This window comes from Hypanus sabinus, chromosome 22 (genome assembly GCF_030144855.1).
Source record: "Hypanus sabinus isolate sHypSab1 chromosome 22, sHypSab1.hap1, whole genome shotgun sequence".
Lineage (NCBI taxonomy): Eukaryota > Metazoa > Chordata > Chondrichthyes > Myliobatiformes > Dasyatidae > Hypanus > Hypanus sabinus.
In genome coordinates, this window is record NC_082727.1 from 8,267,053 (window position 1) to 8,293,116 (window position 26,064).

The following is a 26,064-nucleotide window of genomic DNA, read 5'->3' on the forward strand; positions in this document are numbered from 1 at the left end:
TGTACTGGTGGTAAAGTTTGGTGTGGGGTTAGGCAAATGTGGTGTTAGGCAGTATTCTAGAATTATGTGAATATAGCAAATATTACTTCAAGGAAGAACCAGTCTTCAGTTCTAATTGTAAATTGCAAGCAGTAAATTGACATTGAAAGTACAGATTAGCCCAAAGACTAAGAGACTAAGCATAATAGAGCATTGACAGTGACCAATCCAGAAATTGGAGGATTGAGAGGAGGGGATTTCACTCGGATCCACCGCCCAAATAGCAAAAGGTAGCATCAAGTAATGCAATAGAGCATTGAACAACGACTGATCCGGACACTGAAAGATCGAGAGGAGGAGATTTCCCTCATGTCCACTGTCTGAGTAGAAAAAGGCAGCAGCATCCAAGTTATGGCAATGTAATAGAGTTTGACCAGCAACCAATCCGCATTTGTGATTGATAAACAAGAGAAAAATTAAAGGAAGGCAGGGCAAGCGCAGTGGCCATCATCAATGTGCCATTGTTAAAGTGGAGAGAGTCAGAATGGTAATATTGAGGCTTTAATTCTTTGAGGCTTCAGCAAAAAAAAAGTGAATGAAAGAAAAACTCAAGGTTAAGTTTTTTTTCCTCTTTCCCTTCTTTATATCTGCTCAGTTAGGATAGCAGAGATGCCAGACAGGATAGCCAAATGTTTCTCTTGTGGGATATGGGAAGGCAGGGAGATCTCCGGTGTCCCTAATGACTACAACTGCGAGAAGTGCATCCAGCTGCAGCTTCTAACAATCCACGTTAAGGAATTGGAACTGAAACTGGATGAAATCTGGATCATTCGGGTGGCTGAAGGGGTGATAGAAAGGACATACAGAGTGGTAGTTACACCCATGGTGCAGGACACAGGAAACTGGGAGACAATCAGTAAGGGGAAAGGGGTTAAGGAGCCAGTGCAGAGCACCCCTGTGGCCATCCCCCTCGACAATAGAGTTATCACTTTGGATACTGTTGGGGAGGTTAACCCAACAGAGGAAAGTCACAGTGGCTGTGTTTCTGACACTGAGTCCGACTATGACTCAGAAGGGAAGGAGAGGAGAAAAGGCATGTTGTCATGATGGGAGATTCATTAGTTAGAGGAATGGACAGAAATATCTATAAGCAAGAATGAGATTTCCAGATGGTATGTTGCCTCCTGGGTGTCCAGAGCCTAGGACATCTCAGATCGAGTCCTCAGCATTCTGAAATGGGAGACTGACCAGCCAGAGGTCATGGTCCGGGTAGGTACAATGACATGGGCAGGATGAATGATGAGGTTCTGCATTGGGAGTCAGATATTAAGTTAAAGGACAGGAATTCCAGGGCTGTAATCTTAGGATTGCTGCCACATGCTAGTGAGGCCAGAACTAGGAAGATTATACAGTCTAATGCGTGGCTAAGGAGTTGGTGTAGGAAGGAAGACATAAGGTTTTTGGATCTTCACGTTCTCTTCCAGGGAAGGTTTGCACTTGCACTGGAGGGAAACTAATATCCTAGTGGAAAGGTTTGTTAATGCTGCATGGTGGGGTTTAAACTGGAGTTGCAGGGGGATGATGATCTTTGTCTCATCAATGGAGGCGGAAGAGGTTCCAGAGGATTGGGGAGTTGCAGATGTTGTTCCATTATTCAAGAAAGGGAGTAGGGATAGCCAGGAAATTATAGACCAGTGAGTCTTACTTCAGTGGTTGGTAAGTTGATGGAGAAGATCCTGAGAGGCAGGATTTATGAACATTTGAAGAGACATAATATGATTAGGAATAGTCATCATGGCTTTGTCAAGGGCAGGTCATGCCTAACGAGCCCAATTTTTTGAGGATGTGACTAAACACATTTATGAAAGTAGAGCCATAGATGTAGTGTATATGGATTTCAGCAAGGCATTTGATAAGGTACGCCATGCAAGGCTTATTGAGAAAGTAAGGAGGTATGGGATCCAAGGGGACATTGCTTTGTGGATCCAGAATTAGCTTTCCCACAGAAGGCAAGGAGTGGTTGTAGATGGATCATATTCTGCATGGAGGTCAGTGACCAGTGGAGTGCCTCAGGGATCTATTCTGGGACCCCTACTCTCTGTGGTTTTTATAAATGACCTGGATGAGGAAGTGGAGGGATGGGTTAGTAAATTTCCTGATGACACAAACGTCGGGGGTTTTATGGATGTGGTGGAGGGCTGTCAGAGGTTTCAGCGGGACATTAATAGGATGCAAAACTGGGCTAAGAAGTGGCAGATAGAGTTCAACCCAGCTGTGTTCATTTCGGTAGGTCAAATATGATGGCAGAATATAGTATTAATGGTAAGACTCTTGACAGTGTGGAGCATCAGAGGGATCTTGGGGTCCAAGTCCATAGAACACTCAAAGTTGCTACACAGTTGACTCTGGTGAAGATAGTACATTGGCCTTCATCAACCGTGGGATTGAGTTTAACAGCTGCGAGGTAATGTTGCAGCTCTATAGGACCCTGGTCAAGACCTCACTTGGAGTACTGTGCTCAATTCTGGTCACCTCACTACAGGAAGGATATGGAAACCATAGAAAGGATGCAGAGTAGAGTTACAAGGATGTTGCCTGGATTGGGGAGCATGCCTTATGAGAATAGGTTGAGTGAACTCGGCCTTTTCTCCTTGGAGTGATGGAGGATGAGAGGTGACCTGATAGAGGTGTACAAGATAATGAGAGGCATTGATCATGTGGATAGTCAGAGGCTTTTTCCCAGGGCTGAAATGACTAGCATGAAAGGGCATAGTTTTAAGGTGCTTGGAAGTAGATACAGAGGAGATGTCATGGGTAAGTTTTTTTACGCAGAGAGTGGTGAGTGGATGGAATGGGCTGCCAGCGTCTGGTGGACACAGAAACAATAGGGTATTTTAACAGACTCCTGAATGGGTACATGGAGCTCAGAAAAATAGAGGGCTATGAGTAAGCTGAGGTACTTCTAAGGTAAGGACATCTTCGGCACAGCATTGTGGGCCGAAGGGCCTGTATTGTGCTGTATGTTTTCTATGTTTCTGTCTTTCTATAATATGATCAAACTCATCCTGAAATTTGAGAAGGAGAAGCTAAAGTCAGATATATCAGTATTACAATGGAATAAAGGGAACTACAAAGGCATGAGAGAGGAGTTGGCCAGAATTGATTGGAAAAGAACACTGGCAGAGATGACAGCAGAGCAGCAATGGCTGAAATTTGGAAGGCACAGGATATATACATCCCAAAGAGGAAGAAGTATTCTAAAGGCAAGATGACACAAGCTTTGTGAAAACGAGCAGTCAAAGCCAACATAAAAGCCAAAGAGAGAGCATATAATAGAGCAAAAATTAATGGGAAGTTAGAGGATTGGGAAGCTTTTAAAAGCCAACAGAAGGCAGCTAAAAAAGTCATTAAGAAGGTAAAGATGGAATACAAAAGTAAGGTAGCCAATAATATTAAAGAGGATACCAGAAGATTTTCAGATACATGAAGTGTAAAAGAGAGGTGAAAGTAGATATTGGACTGCTGAATAATGTTGCTGGAGAGGTAGTAATAGGGAACAAGGAAATGGTGAATGAACTGAATAAGTTACTTTGTATCAGTCATCGCTGTGGATGACATTAACAGTATGGTGGAAGTTCCAGGTGTTAGGGGACATGCAGCATGTAAAATTACTATTTTTAGGAGAATGTTCTTGGTAAAGTGAAAGGTCTGAAAGTAGATAAGTCACCTGGACCAGATGGTGTGCACCCCAGGGGTCTGAAAGAGGTGGCTGAAGAGATTGTAGAGGCATTAGTAGTGATTGTTCAAGAATCACTAAATTCTGAAATGGTTCCAAAAGACTGGAAAGTTGCAAATGTCATTCCACTCTTCAATAAGGAAGAAAGGCAGACAAAAGGAAACTATAGGCCAGCTAGTTTGACTTTGCTGGTTGATAAGATGTTGGAGTTGATTATTAAGGATGAGGACTCAGGATACATAGAGGTACATGATTAAATAGGCCTTAACCAGCATGGTTTCCTCAAGGGAAAAACTGGCCTGACTAAGGTGTTGGAATTCTTTAAAGAAATAACAAGCAGGGTAAACAAAGGAGACCTGGTTGATGTTGTGTACTTGGATTTTCAGAAGGCCTTTGAAAAGGTGCCACACGAGGCTGGTAAGCTACAAGCCCGTGGTATTACAGAAAAGATTCTAGCATGGATAAAGCAGTGGCTGATTGGCAGGATGTAAATAGCGGGAAGAAAGGAGACCTTGTCTGGTTGGCTGCCAGTGACTAGTCGTGTTCTTTTTACATTACAGTGCTTATAAAAAGTATTCCTCTCCCCCCCCAGTAAGTCTCCATGTTTTATCATTTAACCACACTGAATCATAGTGCATTGAATTTGGCTCTTTGACACTGATCAACAGAAAACACTCGTGCTAAAGTGAAAACAAATTTCTACAAATTGTTCTAAATTTATTATGATTATTAAACAAAATAATTTATTGCATAATTACTCACCCTCTTCAAGTCAATATTTAGTAGGTGCACCTTTGATAGCAATTACAGCTTTGAGTCTGTGTGGACAGTCTCTATCAGCTTTTCACACCTGGACACTGCAATTTTTATCCATTCATCTTTACAAAGCTGCGTAAACTCAAGTCAAATTGCATGGGATTCAAGAGTGAACAGCACTTTTCAAGTCCAGCCACAAATTCTCAATTGGATTGAGGTTTGGACTCTGACTTGGCCATTCCAGAACATTGACTTTGTTGTTTTTAAGCTTTGTAGCTTTGACTTAATATTTGGGATCACTGTCATGCTGGAAAATAAATCTCCCAATTTGCAGTTCTTTTGCAGACTGCATCAGGTTTTCCTCCAGAATTTCCCTGTATTTTGCTGCATTCATTTTACCCCCTACCTTCACAAGCCTTCAAGGGCCTGCTGCAGTGAAGCATCCCCACAGCATGATGCAGCTACTACCAAGCTTCACAGTAGGGATGGTGTGTTTTTGGTGATGGGTTGTTTGGCTTATGTCAAACATAGCATTTAGTCTGACATTAAAAAAACTCAATTTTGGTTTCATCAGACTATAGAACCATCTTCCAGCTCAATTCAGTCTCTCACATGCCTTCTGGAAAACTCTAGCGGAAATTTCATGAGTTGTTTTCAACAGTGGTTTTCTCTTTGCCATTCTCCCATAAAGCTGCGATTGGTGATGCGCCCAGGCAACAACTGTTGTATGTGCAGTTTGTCCCATCTCAGCCACTGAAACTTATAATTTCTCCAGAGTTGTCATAGGTCTAGGACTGTGCAATCTCATGCAATTTTTCGGCATGGACTAGGAGGGCCGAGATGGCCTGTTTCCGTGCTGTGCTTTTTATATGGTTATAGGTCTCTTGGTGGCCTCCATCACTAGTCCCTTTACACAGTCACTCAGTTTTTGAGGAGAGTGTATTCCAGGAAGAATTACAGCAGTGCCATATTCTTGCCATTTCTTGATGATGACTTAACTGTACTCCAAAAGATATTCAGTGAATTGCAAAATTTTCTTGCATCCATCTCCTGACTTGTGACAATAACCTTTTCTCAGAGTTTTTTGAAGTGTTCTTTTGTTTTCATGGTATTGCTTATTTTGCCAGTTTAATGACTCACTAGCAGGTGGATCTTCCAGATACAGGTGTATTTTTACTACAATCCATTGAAAAACCTTGACTGCACTCATGTGATTTATATTTAACTAATTATGTAACTTCTAAAACCAATTGGCTGCACCAGTGATGATTTGGTGTGTCATGTTGGTGGAGAATAATTATGTAATCAATTATTTTGTATTTTATATTTGTATTAATTTAAATTACTTTGCAGAGATCTGTTTTTACTTTGATAGGTAAAAGCCTTTTTCTGTCGATCAGTGTCAAAAAAAGCCAAACTAAATCCACTGTGATTCAATGCTGTAAAACAATAAAATATGAAAACTTCCAAGTGGAGGGGGGGAATACTTTTTATAGTCACTGTATATGCCAATGATTTGGATGAAACAATTGATGATTTTGTTTCAAACGTTGCAGATAATATTAAGATAGGTGGAGGGGCAGGTAGTTTTGAGGAAGTAGAGAGGCTACAGAAGAACTTAGACACATTAGGAGAATGGGCAAAGAAGTGGCAGGTGGAATACAGAGTCAGAAAGTGTATGGTCATGCTCTTTGGTAGAAGAAATGAAAGAGTAAAGTATTTTCTAAATGGAGAGAAAATACAAAAGACTGCTAAAGGACTTAGGAGTCCTTGTTGAGGATTCCCTAAAGGTGGAGAGGAAGGCAAATGCCATTCATTTTAAGGGCAAGGATGTAATGCTGAGACTTTATAAAGCACTGGTGAGACCTCACTTGGAATATTGTGAGCAGTTTTGGGCCCCTTATTTTCTAAAGGAAATGCTGAAACTGGAGAGTGTTCAAAGGAGGTTCACAAAAAATGTTTTCAGGATTGAATGGCTCATCATATGAAGAGCGTTTGATGGCTTTGTGCCTATATTCACCAGAATTCAGAATAATGAGGAGTGACCTAATTGAAACTTAATGTATGGTGAAAGGCCTTGATAGAATGGATGTGGAGAGTGTAAGACCAGAGGACACAACTTCAGAATAGAAGGGCAGCCTTTTAAAACAGAGATGAGGAGGAATTTCTTCAGCCAAAAAGTCGTGAATCTGTGGAATTCATCACCACAGGCAGCTGTGGAGGCCAAGGCTTTATGTATATTTAAGGCAGAGTTTGATAGATTCTTGATTGGTCAAGGCATTATGGGATACAGGGAGAAGGCAAGGAGATTTGGGCTGAGAGGAAAATTGGATCAGCCATGATGAAATGGCAGAGCAGACTCTTTGGGCCAAATGGCCTAATTCTGCTCCTATATCATATGGTCTCATTTTGCATATTGTTTGCAAAATGGTAACCGTGAAACGCTCACATGCAGCAGCTACAGTGTTTTCATTGCTGAGCATAATTAATGGTTTAAGGAATTTGCACCATTGTAGATACGTTTAGACTTTAGAAAAGTTTAGAAAAGTTTGCGATTAGTTTGTCCCATCCAAGATATTTGAACATTCAGAGGTGTTTCCCACTGTAGGTATGCAATTCACAGGAAACATAGTCAACCCAAAGCATTGTCGTAAGCTCCATCATTGTAACAATTGAAACTATATTGAACGGACTATTGATCTTAAGAGTATAAAAATGTAATATACGTTTGTGATTGTGATATTCTACCTCAAGGCTCTCCAGAAGATTGCCTGCTTATTTCAAAGAATAAAGACTTCCAATCACCAGCTGCAGTGATTTCAATCACTGTCACAACACCTGGCTTGCACTGCAGATTGTGATTTTGCATTTCTTTATCAGGGAATCACTTCTAAGCTGCATTGATAATGGTCCACTCTTCCAATCGGCTGAAGGATTGAGACTCTGGCATCTCTCTAGTATCCTTCTTCTTACCTTATGACCCTCAGGCCTCACATTTCCACTTTTTCAATTTATTTACTCATTAGGATGAATACATGACAGTACTTACTGTTCACATACTTGCAAAACCAGTACCTAATGTCCATTCCTAACTGTGCTTATACTGAGACAATTAAGGGTTAGTTGCATTGGTGTTCTGGAGTAACACAAAATACAAATCTTGTGAGGAAAGCAAAAGGACATTTTTGAATGGGATGCATACTTTAAAATGATCCAGTAGTTTCATAGCTACTGTGACGGTGATGAGCTTTCAGATTTATTTAATCAATTGAGATTAAATTTGCCAGTTGCCAGGGTGGGATTAAAACTCAAGTTAGGGGACCAATGGCTTGGAACTCTGGCCGCAGATCCAGTGATTAAACTACTGCCATACTTGTATCAGTTACTGCTCCTCTTCCACCATCACTTGCTGTTTTCTGTCATAAAATTATGAGGTGCACAGCACAGGATGAAAATACCTGTATGTTTGTTTATAGCAAATTATTGTGCCCCTATATCTTATGTTCATCCTGAGGTGACCAATGGCATATTCAGCTTCTATCCTAGCACTTGTGGTTCATGTTGTATCTCTGTGCAGTTGCTGTGATTGGAAAACAACTAGTGTGCTCTGCCGTAGTAATAGCAGGTAGCCTTTATCATCTAGAATCCAGCTCCTGGACAGTGCTAGTCACTGAAAATATCCAGCAATTCAGTCTCCCTGAGGATGGGAACAGAAGCATTCTCCACAAGGATATTCTTATGATCCCCCACAAGCTAAGCACTGAGAAAATGAAAACCTTTCCTGTTGAGTAGAGAGCTCAAACTAATTCTGATTCTGATTCTCTGTTGCTCCATATTGGGAAACATGACAGAGCTCTGCTTCAGTTCCATGGTAAGACATTCTGGTGAAAATTAAGAATTAATGTGGCCTTGACCTCTACAGCTATCTTTGGTAACCCAAGTTTGTGAATGTATTGCTTATCGGAAAGCTTAAGGTAAGATGTTTTGGAACAGCACATGGGCGATCTTTGTTTTTTTGTTTTTTTCTGCACTGAGTAGCCCTGACAACGTCGTCAGTAAAACAGTGTGTCAGCAGCATCAGTAATGAGACATCCAAAGCATTAGTATAGCTGGTAATTCCTGGAGAAAGCACCTACTGTTCCTTGAAGCAACTCTGTAACTTTGAAAGCTGTTTAAGAAGCCTGAGTCAAATGCAAAGCTATACAGCAAGAAAAGCAAAAAACTCTCAGTATTCCTGGTTCTACTCAGACTGTTCTGCCCAGGTCAATGTGGATTTTTGAGTTGATGTGAACAATGGGCATGAAGTAAACAGTGCTGTCATTTGGTGTACATTGATACCTGCAAAAGGTTAGGTTTGGTAATACAGATCACACATTGCAAATGTAGAATCCAATTTAATGACTACCCCAGTTTTATTGCCACTGTGATCTATTCCAGCTAAGACTGAAGTTTACATTAATACCACCTATAAAAACAGATGCCATGTGATTCAACTTCTAGGCCAGGCCCAAATATTGCAATCATAACTTTAGATTAGCAGCTCTTTCAGTTACCACTACACAGCATACCCTGAACTGAACTAAGAGTAAAATATTTCTTATGACTACATTACCATTAAACCTGAGAGCCAGACACGCTATGATTAGACTTGGTATACTGCAGTACAAGTTAACAAGCTACAAAATTCAACCTAAAAACTCAGATGGAAATGTTTCAAAATAGTAAGAAAAATGCATTCTTTCAAATGGACATAGAGGGTATCAAAAACTATACAGTATCTTCTTCGGGTTCACCAACATGGATTCCCTTGAGTAAGTGATGCTTTTAAAGCACACTCCAAGCCACCATTCCATTACTGTGTGCTTGATACATTAGTTATGATGTCCATCAGCTCTTTTAGCAGTCTAATAGCATATTGGAGGGTAAGATTATTAAAATGAGCTTCATTTCTTTTCTGTCTTTGCATGTTAATGCTGAAAACTGACCTGCAGACTGACATTCACAATCAAACTCAATTATTACTTTCCATTCTGTTTTATAATGGAATAATGTGGAAGCTGTAATAATGAAAGTGGGTTATTTGTGAATAAAATTAGTCTTTATGGCTGTGAAATTCTTTTTTCTAAATTCAGCAACACTGAGTGCATGCTAAAATTGTTTCTCGTTCCTTATAGCTATTATTGACTAATTAAAAAATAATGTCATGATTCAAATAATTGATCTCAATGACCCCAAACTCGTGTAAGGAAGCAAAAACAGCTCCCCTGTGCTTTCTAGTGCTTCTGTACTCTATAGGAAACTATGTATGGGCACCTTATGAGGACAAGACTGAGCAGAGGCAGAATAACTTTCTACTATTCCCTGGTATATATTCATTAACATTGTACAAATTAAGTTTGGACTGTAGACTTCTGATCTTTTAGGGATTCATATTGTGCAATATAGTAATAATTTATCAAACTTTTAGTCATAGAGCCATTGAGTTATACAGCCTTCAGACCAATTCATCCATACCAACTAAAATGACATTTGCTTGTGCTTAACTCGCATCTCTCTGAACACTTCCTATCCATGTACCTATCCAAACATCTCTTAAACATTGTAATTACACCAACATCTAAAGCTTTCTCTGGCATCTCATTCTATATATCCACACTCTGTATGGAAAAACTTTCCTCTCAGATCTCTTTTAAATCTTTCCATTCTCCTCTTAAAGCTATACTCTCCAATTTTAGACTCTCCCATACTGGGAAGAAAGAGAACAAGGCAATTTACCTTATTTATGCCCCTCATGATTTTGAGTCTCAGCAAGGTCACCCCTCAAACTCCTTCACTCTAGGGAAAACAGGTCCAGCCAATCCATTATTCTCTCCTCATTATTCAAGCCCTCCAGTTATGGCAACTTTCTTGTGAATCTTTCCTGCATTGATTCTAGCTTAAACACTCTTAGGAAAATGAAATAAAAACTGTCTATTTAAAAAACTTTATTTCCTCATCAGAATTCAAACATTGATATTTAGAACTGTAACCACATTTGTCAGCACCAATTTATGTGTTTTCAAGAACCTATTTTACCTAGTGACTCATTATCGCCATTCTGACTTGTGAACCCAGCAGTATTATACTCTGCATGCTTAAGTTCTGTTACAAAAGCTTATTACTGACAACAAAAATGTGGCACAACTCAAACGTAACAGTATTACTAACAACCGTGCTAAGAATAGACAAAAATAACAGCATAGCATTGTGACGCAAGTCTTCTACTTAAGTTTAGCAAACCAGTGACAAAGCTGCAATTCACAATTGAGTCACCAAAAAAATAATAGTGTGAAAATGAATAAGAACCTAAGGCATTTACAATTAACATGGATATCAGAAGAGAACAGGAGATATTTAAAAAATATCACTCAACAGGAACTGACTTTCATTTTAGGGAAAATGGCGTAACACCTCTATCTGATGATCTTATGGTCTTATCACTACATGAAATAACTTTTTTTTTAAATACAATGGACTGGTACAGAGTCATAAAGTACTACAGTACAGAAACATGCCCTTTGACCATTCCAGTCCATGTCAACCTGATCTTTTGCCTAGTCCCATCTACCTGAGCATGGACCACAACCCTCAAAACCCTTCTTATTCATGTATCTATCCAAACTTCTCTTAAATGTTACAACTGAATTGCTTTTACCACTTCCACTGGCAACACGTTCCACATTCGCACCACCCTCTGAGTGAACAAGTTTCCCCTCAGATTCCCCTTTCACCTAAACCTCTGACTTCTAATTCCATCTCACTCAAACCAAGGGGAAAAAGCCTGCAAGCATTCACCCTATCTATTCCTCTCATTACTGTAATAATTTTTATACCAAACACTAGCTTATCCTTCTTTTGTTAGTTTTGTTATCTTTGTTACCTTGCATTATCTTTCTTGAATAGAATTACATTTATGTAATTGAAATTTCCTCCCAAAATACCCATTTCTGTATGAAAATACAATTAAGAAATAAGAGCCAGAGGAGACTTACACCCCTGTAAGCCTACACCACTAAACAAAATCACGCATGATCCTGCATTCCATATTCCTATGTACCTAAATTCTCTATGTGCTTAAAAATCTATCAATCTCAGCCTTGAACAAATTCAACAAATGTGCAGATGTAACATTCCAAGTTTGAGGTCTTTAACCATTTACATCCACGCCATGATTTTAGAAAGCTATTTCCAAACAGCATACAAAGTTCCTCCCCAAGATCAGCCATGAAAGCTGTTTTGTGCAGGAAAAGCAAATAGTAGATCGTGATTGATTTTTTCCTTGAAGTCATCGTGCTTCTTCCCAGGTTTCCCACAATTATTCTGTCACGTATACGTACAATGTTTGAGGCTGCCTGCAGAAATGCTTCTTCTAAGACAACCCTGCGTAGTAATCTTCTCTCATACCTACAGGTAGTCTCAGAGCACTTGCTTGAGACAAGTGGTAGGCATGTATGCATCAGTGTCCAATGGTTTGCAAAGGACCTTGCACACCATTGTAGAAGAGCAGTGGGTGAGCTGTGCATTACCAGTATTCATCTGTCCCAACACAAGTAAAACTCTTTTTTAAATATCAGGTGATGGATTCTATATCTCAAATTTTGATAACTATGCTTTTTATTCTCCCAGATACAACAGACTTCTTTGGAACATAGAAGTTGGAATAGTCTTTCTATTAGACTCTCATGAGCCTTCATTCAACTTCCACACTATGTGAACTTGAGAAATAGCCATTCTTCTAATGTAAACAGCAAGAAAAGTTTATTTGATAAACCTTGTATTTATGTTTTTTTTCCTTACATCTTATGTCATCCACTATTTGAAATGTATTTACAAATTGTTTGATGTCAAACACCTGCACGTGGTTGCTATGTATTAAAAAACAACGGATTAATATGCCTAAAGGCAAGGGCAATATGCCTATTAACATGCCTAAAGGCAAGCTTCAGAATAATTTCAGTCTATTTCATAGATAAAGACATGGTCTGGCTACAATTGCTGCATTTTAAAGATTGATCAGATGGAACAGCTCAGAAAACAGAAGACTCGCATGTGTCAACCCGAATTTGAAGGATGCACCTTCAGATATTAATCCAACACTGAAAGTTGTAAAAGAAATAGAATTGGTTGGTGCAGGATTCAGAACACTATCCAACAGAAAATGACATTATTTTCTTTCTACAAAAAAAAGACTTTGAGAGTAATTGTCCTGCTGAATGTAGCAGTCCATTTCTCATATGGGTCTCTCTTTGTTCAACTGCATTAATCTGTCAGTGAATTATGTATACCATTTAAATGGCCCACATTTTAATATATTGCAGGGACTCCTTAAACTTATTAGGCAGAATTCACCCAGACTGTTTCTTTCTTTCTTTCTAAATCTTTTTATTAATATTAGTAATATGGACAGAATACAGATGATATATTGATAAAGAAATTACCAACATACACATTCCATTACATATGAAAAAAAAACATACATAATAGTTACAATATAAATGAGTTTACCAAGACATAAGCCATAAGATATATGTATGGACATAGTAAATCTAAATATTTCATCATGTATAATATAAAAAAAACAGAAAAAAGAAAGAAAAAAAACAAAAAAAATTTATATAATGCAAAACTAACTAATCTAATCTAATAACTATAACTAATAAGTAATATAAAAGAAAGAAAAGCAAACAAAAGAGAAGGAGAAAAAAAAAGTGGGCTGTTTATAATATCTCACAAAAATAAGTATTCATCAATGCCGTCACTTCCGGTCCTCTCAAAATACATAAGCTAAAAGCTAGGAAATCAAATGTACTTGGCACAGGGTCATATTACATCATATGAAAATGTTAAATAAATGGTCTCCATAACTTTTCAAATTTAATAGGTCTCAAAAGTACCACTTCTAATTTTTTCTAAATTTAAACATAACATAGTTTGAGAGAACCAATTAAATACAGTGGGAGGATCAATTTCTTTCCAATTCAACAATATAGATCTTCTAGCCATCAGAGTTAAAAATGCAATCATTCGACGGGCTGAAGAAGATAAATGCTGTGAATCTAACATTGGTAAACCAAAAATTGCGGTAATAGGATGAGGTTGTAAATCAATATTCAAAACCGCAGAAATAATATCAAAAATATCTTTCCAATATTTCTCCAAAAATGAACACGACCAAAACATGTGAGTTAAAGACGCAATTTCAGAATGACATCTATCACAAATAGGACTTATATGAGAGTAAAAATGAGCTAATTTATCCTTGGACATATGGGCCCTATGTACAACCTTAAATTGTATTAGTGAATGTTTGGCACATAACGATGATGTATTAACTAATTGAAGAATTCTATCCCAATTCTCACTAGAAATACTAAAACTAAGCTCTCTTTCCCAATCCTGTTTAGTCTTATAAAGGGGCTCTGAACGTATCTTCATAATTATATTATAAAGTTTTGAAATAAGCCCTTTACCCAGACTGTTAAGGGCTAAGTTTGCCATGTATATTACGTGTTAAGTTGTACATTATTATGTTTTGGGGGTGGGTTTTTCTGATATATATATGACATCACCATTTGTTTGTGAGTAAATAAGTAATTACACTTGTGTCGATTTTTGTTGACAGTCCTACATTGGTGATTTCGGCGCAACTCCAGAAGATTCTGGAGTGATTTCACTTTACAATCATGACTGCAAATGCCGTTGCTCTCAAGCGCCCTGAATTCTGGCAGGAATATGTCACTGTTTGGTTCGTAGTGTGGAGAATCTCACAAGATGACATGCAATATTACTATATCATTGCAGCATTGGACAGCTCTACGGCAACCAGGGTGATGAGCGTCCTACAGACACACTCTCGCCCACCCAGAAGTTGACAGGTACAAGACTCTTAAGCAACTTCTTCTAGAGACTTTTGAACTTTTCAAGTCTGAGCGTGCCTGTTAGCTCCTCTCACTGCCTGCCTTGGGCTACTCCACGCCGTTGGAATTGATGGACCACGTGTCATCCCTCCTTGGTAGACATCAGTCATGTTTCATCTTCAGAGAGCTTTTCTGCAACAACTACCAGGCGAGGTACGGTCAGCTCTTGCTGGTTCTCCCCTCAGACACCTCCAGGCTCTAGTGCTTTCCGTCACCAAGACGGCCTGCATAACATGCGGCTAGATGACTTCAGCACCTCACTGCCACCTGACCATGAGACTATCGCTGCAGCTCAACGACGGTCTCCTCCTGGTGTTTCTACCATGTGAGGTTTGGGCCGAGCTGAGAAGTGTCGCGCACTCTGCAGGTTCAAGGAGTCAGGAAACAGAACGGCTGGTGCCCCGTTAGCTGCTATGTGTTTTGGCAGGTCAGGCAGTTTGCTGTTCTTTATAGACTGTTTCCAGGTGCCGTTTCCTCTGTGACACAGGTGCTCAGGTGAGCATCCTGCCTGCGTCTAAATTGGACATGCGAACTGGGAAATGGACCACCTCTCAGGGCTGCAAACGACAGCTGGCACACCCCCTCCCAGCCACGCCGATCGCTTTCACACGGATGCGTAGGATTACGCGCTCTGTGCAGTGCATGAGTAGTTGGTCAGCGGCATTTGGCAGCCTCTCATCTTTTTTTAAGCTGTCAATTCACCTCTTTGAGGACAAGCCTCTTTGAGGCTCCGTGTGTAGGGACTCCTTAATTTCATTAGGCAAAATTCACCCAGACTGTTAAGGGTTAAATTTGCCATGTAAATTATATGTTACGCTGTATGTTTTGGGGGTGGGATTTTTTCTGATACATATACAACATCGTCATTTGTTTGTGAGTAAATAAAGTGTATGTTAGAAGTATCTACACTCATGTCAATTTTTATCAACACTCCTACAATGTACTAATCTCAAGTTCAAGTTTATTGTCATCTGACTGTACATATATACAATCAAACCAAACAATGCTCTTCTGGACCACAGTGCATCTACAAAACAAATCACACACAGCAAATGAACCAAAATATTACCATATCTACATTAACAAAATATAATTCAAAATACATGTAGTTCAAAGCACAGGTAAACAGTAAACAGAATAGTAAAACAGTTCGCTGTCCTAGTGATGAGACCTTGGTGGTAGCAGGGTATAATTAGTCTCACATCCTGAGGGAAGAAGCCGTTACACAGTCTGGCAGTCCTAGTCCTGATGCTCCTCTCACAAAATGCTGGTGGAACACAGCAGGCCAGGCAGCACCTATAGGAAGAAGTACCATCGACGTTTCAGGTCGAGACCCTTTGTCAGGACTAATGGAAAAAAGAGATCATAAGAGTTTTGAAAGTCGGAGGGGGAGGGGGAGATCCGAAATGATAGGAGAAGATGGGAGGGGGAGGGATGAAGCTAAGAGCTGGAAAAGTGATTGCCAAAAGGGATACAAGACTAGAGAAGGGGAGTATCATAGGACGGAAGGCCTTGGAAGAAAGAAAGGGGGAGGGGAGCACCAGAAGAAGATGGAGAACAGGCAAGGAGTTATTGTGAGAGGGAAAGAGAGAAAAAAGAAAGGAAGAAGAAAAAAATATATACTGTGTCCAGTGCTCCTGGTGTGGCCTTCTATATATTGGTAAAAGGGGCTTCCCTTCCTCCACCATCAACTGCATCTCTTCCATTTCACACACATCTGCTCTCACCCCATCCTCCCGCCATCCCACTAGGAATAAGGTTTCTCTTGTCCTCACTTACCATCCCACCAGCCTCCGGATCCAACATATAATTCTCTGTAACTTCCGCCATCTCCAACGAGATCCCACCACCAAGCACATCTTTCCCTCCTCCCTACTTTCTGCTTTCCACAGGGATCGCTCCCTACGTGACTCCCTTGTCCATTTGTCCCCCCTCCCAGCCATTCCCACCAATCTCCCTCCTGGCACTTATCTTTGTAAGTGCTGCACCCGCCCTTACACTTCCTCCCTCACCACCATTCAGGGCCCCAGACAGTCCTTCCAGGTGAGGTAACACTTCACCTGTGAGTCTGCTGGTGTGATATACTGTGTCTGGTGCTCCCGGTGTGGCCTTCTATATATTGGTGAGACCCGACACAAACTGAGAGACAGTTTTGCTGAACACCTATGCTCTGCCCGCCAGAGAAAGCAGGATCTCCCAGTGGCCACACATTTTAATTCCACATCCCATTCCAATTCTGATATGTCTATCCATGGCCTCCTCTACTATCAAGATGAAGCTACACTCAGGTTGGAGGAACAACACCTTATAATCTGTCTGGGTAGCCTCCAACCTAATGGCATGCACATTGATTTCTCTAACTTCTGTTAATGCCCGTCCTCCCCTTCTTATCCCATCCCTATCTATCTATTTATTATATATAATTTTTTTGTTGTTTCTTCCTTTTTTTCTCTCTGTTTTCATCTCACAATAACTCCTTACCTGTTCTCCATCTTCCTCTGGTGCTCCCCTCCCCCTTTCTTTCTTGCCAAACATCTTCACAGCTCTTAGCTTCATCCCTCCCACTCCTGTCTTCTCCTGTTGTTTTGGACCTCTCCCTCCCCCTTTCAAGTCTCTTACTATCTCTTTTTGCCGTTAGACCTGACAAAAGGTCTCAACCCCAAACATCGACTGTACTTCTTCCTATAGATGCTGCCTGGCCTGCTGAGTTCCACCAGCATTTTGTGTGTGTTGCTTAAATTTCAAGCATCTGCAGATTTCCTCATGATGCTTCTCTACTTCCTTTCAGGTGGCAGTGAGTCAAAGAGATCATGGGATGCTCAACAATGCTTTAGGCTCTTCGGCTGCAACACTCCCAGTAAGTAGGGGGGAGGGAGACACTGGAAATTTTATCAATGGTTTTTATAATCTACAATAAATTACCAAGCTAATACAAGACAAAAGTGGAACCAGTAACATTTTTACCATAAATAACCTGTGTTTAAGTGCATTAAACCACTTATTGAACAAAATTAGAAGAAAGGCTTAGCTTTCAGAATGCATGGTCCATATGAAAAAGGGCAGGAGAACAAAATAGGTAGATTAATCTTTCAGGAAATTGATGTTATAGATATGTAAAAGCATGAAACTATATAAGCAATTTCACATACCCTCATTCCCAACAGGGAAGTTGTATGTACAGGACAGGTGAAAAATAATGTTATTGCTTTATAACCACCGTTCTCTGATGTGTAGACTGCAATGATGGCTCTTCCCTGGGAATGCAAAATCCCCTATGGCATTAAGCAAAGATATGTATCTCTTCTGCCAAACGGTGGACAAAAAGATAATTACACTGATTTGGAGATCTACTTGCTCAAAGAACATCATATGAATCGATTAGCATTAATTGCAAGCAAGTATTATATTACTATGTGCATTGATATATGGCAGCAAGGACAAGATAAGGTCAGGGTACCTTGTGATGAGTAACCCATACTCCTGTATTCTCAAACCTCTCTCACACCCAGGCTAATTTTAGTAAAATCAAGAAACAAGACTTGCCTGCAAAGATGCACCCACAACAATAAAAAATAAAATTGTTGTATTTCTTCCTGCCTTCCTTAATAGATACAACAGCAACACCTAAGACACACAAAATATATCACCCTCCAAATCACTCACATATAGCCACCAAGACAAAATCTTGAAATACCCCAGACTAAATTACACCACTGCTCCACAGACTGCAGGGTGATAAGGAACAAAACCCTACCTTTTCATGGCAATTTTGTGTGGGTTATACAAGGCCACACACCCAAGATGGACTGATTTTTTTTTTTACAGAAAGCACTCTAAAGAGACGTATACAAAGAATATCCATACCTGTGATTCAATTAAGTTCTTGCTGTAAAGGTTTCTGTCACACCGCACAGCCTCATAAAGATTCTGTTGCTGTTTTAGTTTACTTTCAGCCTCTGAAATTTTCTTCTTGAAGTCAAAATTCTGCATCTCAAGAACTTTAATATCTTCCATATACTGAAGCACCTGCAGATAAAATAACAACAGACATTCAGGAACCCACAATTTGACTTACTATACAATACTCAGCAATTTTTAAAATAAAAATTATACCAGTTCTATGAAAATTCAAGTTTGGAAAGCACATTGTCAGCATTGAGTAACTAATTTCACAAATACAAATATTACTTTATTTTTTAAAAAGTGCCAATTTTCTTCCAACATTTTGAACTTAGTTCAGTCATCAGGCACTTTCGTTATATCCAAAGTGCCTTTAAGGAGACTGATGCTTCTACTTCCCATACCTGTCGTCTTTACAAGTGAGCATGGCTAATAGCCCACAGCCAAAAGAACTGAGTTAATGTAAATTTTGCTTTATGGACAATTAAGTATGGAGACTGATCAAGCACATCCAATAGCTTGAAGAAAAAAATCAAACTATTCACCCCGGGATTTTCTATTCCAAGAGATGAATGTTTTTCTTAAATTAACTATTTCATATCTAAAATGGTTTTATTTTCTCCTTTAAATGTTATGATTAAGAATAAAGCTGTTCTGTAAAGCACTTTTCATTAAAAATCGAATGGTTACTATTGACAGCCAAGTCAATAATTACCAAAGCCAGGTAACAATTATAGATCACAAGTAGATAAGTTAACTAATGTTTTAATCTTTTCACCCCATACTATCACCAGCCCAGGCAATTCACTTAGGAGTTGCAGATGGGCATGCACATCAATCACAGAGTCACTGATATGTGTATAAAAAGAAATCAGATGGGCTTATCGCACTCAGCACTACTGAATAACTTCTGAATTAAAGAGTGCATGGTGTTTTCAAGAGAAAAAATGTTACCGTCTGAATCACAGAACTATTGCAAAAGACCATAAGACACAAGTGTAGAATTTGGCCATTTGGCCCATCGAGTCTTTTTCATCATTTCATTATTCCTGATCTATTTCCCTCTTAACCCCATTCGCCTGCCTTCTCCCCATAACCTTTCATGCCCTGATTAATTATGAACCTATCAATCTCCGCCTTAAATGCGCCGTGACCTGGCCTACACAGCCGCCTGTAGCGACAAGTTCCAGATTCACCACTCTTTTCATAAAGAAATTCCTCCTCAACTCTGTTCTAAATTCTCAAAAGAGGACTATAACCTTGTTGCAGGAAACACAAAGTACACTGCAGATACTGTGGTCAAATCATTGGATGCTGCCCGACCTGCTGAGTTCATCCAGCCTTTTTGAACCTTGCTGTAGGGTTTGGAGGCTTGTATTTCTCAATGATCTGAAGAACTACGTTGGCTGGAATTAAGGCCTTGTGCTTTGACAGTTGTCGGGTCACCCATGCCAAACAGGTCAAAGGGTAGAGGCCAGACTAAGAGTGGTCCACTGCTCCTTCAGATTCAGGAGCTCAGATCAGGGTTAACACCCCTAAACATCAAAAGAAATTGTTACAGAAACAGGAATGAAGGATCCTTCTATGTCTGTGTGCAACAGTATTCCCGAGTCTCCCCCTGGGAATTGCATGACTGACAGTAGTGAAAACTGAGAGGAAGCTCTGGCACGATTAAGGAAGCCCTGAACGCCACCAAGGCAAAGACTAAAATCTCTTTTTGGAATTTATGAACAATGTACAACACTGGCAAGCAAGCACAAATGCGTTGTTACAACCTACATATACTGGGCGTCAGTGAAAGCAGATGGACAGGATCTGGAAGACTAAAGGCATCAACTGGTGAAACGGTTTTATACTTAGGAAGGGAAGACGGTCATCATCATGATAGTGTAGTTGTCATTTTGAAGAAAGGCATTCTGAAGTGCTAGCTGGCATGGAACCCAATTAACAGTAGGCTAAAGAAAGTCATGCTGAAAAGGAAGCAAGTTAACAAGACTGCAATTCAGTGATATGCTCCAACTAATGATAGTGAAGAAAAGGACATCTTCTATATGCAGATACAATCAGAGGCAGAGTTAACACCAATCATCATCATGGGAGATCTGAACACCAAAGTGCAAAATAACAAATCACACTTCATTAGGGTCATGGACCTGCATGGATATGGAAGGATGAATAACAATGGTGAAAGACTGGTGGAATTCTATGCCAAGAACAATCTGGTCATGGCAGGGGGATCCTCTTTCCACAAACTAATATGGTGTTCACCCAATGGATGCGACAAGAACCAGATTGACTACTTAGTGATCCAGGATACGTGGAGACAATCCTTGCAGGATGTAAAGATGATGAGAGGAGCAGATAAAGGAAATGATCATCACCTTGTTGTCGCGGTGGTGAAACTCAAGCTGAGAAGCACTGGGACCAGAACATGAGTACAAAGACGTTTTGATGTTGAGAAGCTCAAGGACATCAGTGTGAAATCTGCCTTTACCATTCAGCTTAAGATCAAATTCTAGGTCTTCAAGATCTTGATGAGGATGTGTCAGTAGACAGGATCAACATTATGTGGTAATTGACTGCTTCAGTCTTCAAGGAGTGTCGTGAGGCTTGTCTAGGATACAAAGCTGGAAAGAATAACAAAGAATGGATGCAGCAGGACACGTGTGCAGCCTTAGAAGAAACACAGAAAAATAAGATGAAAGTGTTAGATGTAAAATCTACACAAATTAAGGTGAAACTTCAACCAGCATACACTGAAGCTAACAAGAAAGTGAAGAGACTTGTAAGACAGGATAAGAGAGTCTACACAGAAGATCTTGCAAAAGAGGCCAAAGCAACAGCAATGGCTGAGGTGATCTGGGAAATATATATAAGATTTCAAAATTGGTATGCAGTAAGTTCCCATCCAGATCCAGTGGTCCTGTGAGAGATTATAACAATATACTTTTGACAAAGAGCAAGAAGCACATGGGTGGAGTGCTTCAGCGAATTACAGAATAGACTACCACAAAGTGAAAAACATGACACACAAGAGGCAGCAGACAACGTCGATGTCAACGCAGATCCACCCAAGAAAGAAGAGACTGGTGCTCTGATTAAATCATTAAAGAACAACAAAGCTTCAGGACATGGCAATTTGAATGCTGAATTGTTCAAAGCTGAACCAGAAGTTGTAGCAGCCATTTTGCAACCACTGTCTATTATAATCTGGGGACAGGGACAAGTACCCAAGTACTGGACAAGGGGAGTTATTGGTAGGATCCCCAAGAAAGGGGCGCTAAGTGATTGCTACATCTGGTGTGGCATCACACTTTTGTCAGTGCCCAGCAAGATTCTTGCCAAAATCATTGTTCAACAGATTACAGATGCTGTTGATGTGTGCTCAAGGAAAAGGAAAGCTGGCTTCAGGAGGAATGGCATCTGTGTTGACCAGATCTTCACACTGCGTAATACCATAGAACAGAGTGACAGAGACAACTGTATATGAATTTTGTGAACTTTGAAAAGGTCTTTGATAACATCCACAGGGAGAGCATCTGGTGAATTCTCAGATCATATGGGATCCCTTCTAAAATTGTCCAGCTTATCCGGCTTTCTATGCTAACTTCACTAGCACATTTGGAGACTACAATTTCAGCTTTGAAGTCAGGACAGGAGTAAGGCAAGAATGTGTGATGTGGTTGATATTATTTAACCTGGTAATTGACTGGGTTATGAGGAAAACAATGAAAGAAAAGCCAAGAGGCATTAGGTGGACTCTATTCTCTAGTTCAGAAGACCCTGGCCTTACGATGATCTTGTACTACTATCACGTACAAGAGAAAACTCAGCACCTGTATACCTTTGGTGGACAGGTTGGACTCGGAGTCAACCGGAGAAAGACTGAGACCATGACCCTCAATGTAGAGTCTCCTCCACCCATCAAAGCATATGGTATCAACTAACCCAGCACTGGCAGACTCACCTACTCGGGCAGCCTTAATTGGCAGGATGGTGAGACCAAAGAAAAAATCCAGTGCAGACTCAGCAAAACTAGAAATATCTTCAGATCAATGAGCAACATATGGGGATCAACCAAGTACAGCGTCTACACTAAGGTGAAGCTGTACCAGAGTTATGTGCTGTCTGAACGCTTGTACGAGTCAGAATGCCGGTGAATGACAAAGAACACCTTGTCAAGCTGTCGTCATTCCACACTATGAGCCTCTGTATTTTCTGGCCAAGAAAGAACTCCAACCACACCCTACTCCTTTGGGTCATCAAAATGACATGGCCACAATCATCATAAGGAAACAATGGAGATGAATTGGGCATGTGATGAGAAGAGAGGACAACTCCATCATCAAAATCAGCACTTCATTTGTTCCCCAAAGGGCACAGAAAATGTGGGAGACCAAAGATAACTTGGTGCCATATTGTAGAGGCAGAAACAAAGACCCCAAACCACACCTGGGACACAAAAAAGATGGACAAGGACAGACAGAGATGGAGAACCTTCATTGCTGCCCTAAACGCCAGCAACATAACAAGTAGTAACTACTCTCTTCTAAATGGACATCCCTCTATTTTGAGGCTGTGTCCTCTGGTCCTGGACTCCCCCACCAAAAGAAACATCCTCTTCACATCTATTTTATCTAGACCTTCAACGTGTGATAGCATTCAAAGAGATCCTCCCTCATTCTTCTAAATTCCAGCGAGTACAGGCCCAGAGCTTTCAATCGCTGCTCTGCGTTGCTTTGGATTTCCACCATCTGCAGATTTTCTCATGCATTTGATAACCCTTTCATTCCCAGAATCATTCTTGTCAAGCTCCTGTGAACCCTATCCAATTTCAGCACATCTTAAATAAGGTGCCCAAAACTGCTCACAATATTCCAAATGAGGCCTCACCAGTGCCTTATGCAGAATTACATCTTTGCTTTTATACTCTATTCCTCTTAAAATGAATGCCAACATTGTTTTCACATTCCTCACTATTGATTCAACATGCAAATTAACCTTTAGGCAATCCTGCACAAGGACTCCCCTTGCACCTCAGATTTTTAGATGTTCTGCCCATTTAGAGAATAGTCTATGCTTTATTCCTTCTATACCAAAATGCATGACCATACACTCCCTGACGCTGTATTCCATCTGCCACCACTTTGCCCATGCTCCTAATCTCTCTCAGTCTCCTGCAGCCTCTCTGCTTCCTCAACAATACCTGTCCCTTTGCCTATCTTCGTATTGTCTGCAAAGATCACTTCAATACCATCAACTTCATCATCCAAATCATTGACATACAATGCTAAAAGAAGTGTTCCCAACAAAGTCCCCTGTGGAACACCATGCATCACCAGCCGCCAATCCAAAATGGATGCCTTTATTCCTCCTCTTTATCTCCTACCAATCTGCCAATGTTCTATGTAATACCCTGTGCTCTCATCTTGTTTAATGGCCTCATGTGTGGCACATTGGCAAAGGCCTTCTGAAAACCCAGCTACACAAAATCCACTGATTTTCCTTTGTCTATTATGTTTGTAAATTCTTCAAAGAATTCCAAGAAATTGTCAGGCAAGGCTTTTCCTTAAGGAAACTATACTAACTTTGGCCTATTTTGTTATGTGCCCTCAAGTACCCTGAAATGACATCCTTAACAATTGACTCTAACTTGCTTCCACAATGAAGATTGATGCAAAATAGTTATTCAGTTTAAATGCCATTTCCTCGTTCCCCATCTCTCTTTTTTCTTTTTCAATCTTTTTATTGAGTTTCATATATAAAAAAAACATAACATAATAATGAATAGGTTATAAGTGCAATAGACTTGAAATTAAATTAATAATAAGATAACAATATCCTATTAAAATATCAACAGAAAAAAATAGTACATTAATCAATCAAGCCTATAATAATTATATATGGAAAAAATAAGAATAATCATAAAAAGAAAAAAAAATTAAAAATACAAGAAAAAATATATATTGAGAAAAAAAAACACTAAACTAAACTAACATGGGCAATAATAACAGTTTATATGTATATGATAGTGTCAAAAACTCCGGAACTCCATACCAGAACAAGAATAAACAGAAAGAAGGTCTGGAAGAGGCCAAATTAATTCATATGAAAATGTCGAATGAACGGTCCCCAAGTTTCTTCAAATTTAATTGATGAGTCAAAAATAGTGCTTCTAATTTTTTCCAAGCTCAGATAAGAAATAGTTTGAGAACCCTATCTCTCCAACATCATTTTCCAGCAGTCTAATATCTACTCTTGCCTCTCTTTTACTCTAATCTGAAAAAATATTTGGTATAATTTTTCATATTATTGGCTAGTTTACTTCCATATTTCATTCCACCCCCCCTTGTACTTTTTAGTCACCTCCTGGTGGATCTTAAAAAATTCCCAAATCTCTAACCTCTGACTAATTCTTGTTCTATTATATACTCACACTTTTGCTTTTAATGTTGGCTTTGACTTCTCTTGTGGGCCACAGTTACTTCATCCTGCCTTTAGAATACTTCCTCCTCTTTGAGATCTATCCAACATATTCCTAATTGCTCCTAGAAACTCCAGCTTTTGCTGCTCTGCTGTCATCTCAACAAGTGTCCCCTTCCAATCAACTTTGGCCAGCTCCTCTCTCATGCCTCTGTAACTCCCTTTATTTCTCTGTAATACTGATACATCTGACTTAACTTCTCCCTCTTAGATTACAGCATAAATTCTATCATATAACAAACACTGGCCTCTGGGTTCCAGTACTTCGAGCTCCCTGATCTTATCTGGTTCATTACACAACATCCAATCCTGAATTGCTGATCACTTACTGGGCCCAATCACAACTGCTCCAAAAAGCCAACTCAGAGGCATTCCACAAATTCTCTATCTTGCGATCCAGCATCAACTTGATTTTCCCAATCTACTGGCATATTGAAATCCCCCATGACTAATATACCATTGCCCTTTTGTCATGCTTTTTTTAATTTCCCACTGTAAATCACAGGCCTGTAAATAACTCCCACCAGGGTCGTCTTATCCTTGCTGTTTCTTAACACTACCCACAAGGATTCTACATATTTGGATTCTATGTCACCTCTTTCTAAAGATGCGATTTAGTATTTTTTAAAACTAGCAGAGCCATTCCTCCTCCTCCTCCTCTTCTGTCAGCCTGCCTGTCTTTTCGATAGATTGTGTATTCACCACGTCACCACTGTCAGTACCACCAATAACTAGCTGTTTTATAAATATAGCGTTTCTAGTTTTCTAATAGAGGGCCAATATTCTGTTTTAGCAGGTGTTAACATAAAAAGATAAAACTTGTATCTTCTTTATGACAGTGCCAGGACAGAAGGGAAATATGAGGCAGTCATGGAGAAAGCATGTACCAATTGAAAATAAATTAAACATTTACAGCTTTACAATATAATAAAGCTGACTATTTTTGTGAAACTAAAGTTTCAACAGAAAATTAGTATTTTTCTTTCTAGCATTCAGTTATGAACATTATTAACCAGCCGCTGAAAGCAAGACCACACATAAAGAATCTCAGATATTTTAGTATATTCATTAAAAATGTGTGAAGGGAATAGGTGTGAGGATGTAGGCCATTTTGAATGTGGGCAGCCTAAGTTAGAAAAGACTCCAAGTAGAACCCATTAACTACACAGATAGACTGAGGCAGTGCTGCTTTTGTGAAGAGACATCAAGCAGTTAAAGACTCACAGCCCTGATTTTAAACAAGAAATATAGCAC

General features: G+C 39.7%; 1 protein-coding gene across 1 annotated transcript in view; it reads right to left on the reverse strand.

Annotated features, from left to right (window-relative positions):
• Positions 1-26,064, reverse strand: part of cfap58 (cilia and flagella associated protein 58) — a 269,774-nt gene that overhangs the window by 171,876 nt on the left and 71,834 nt on the right. Inside the window, exon 10 of the mRNA XM_059947010.1 lies at positions 18,292-18,453. Coding sequence (XP_059802993.1) covers positions 18,292-18,453 — 162 coding nt within the window. The remainder of the gene's footprint in view (positions 1-18,291; positions 18,454-26,064) is intronic.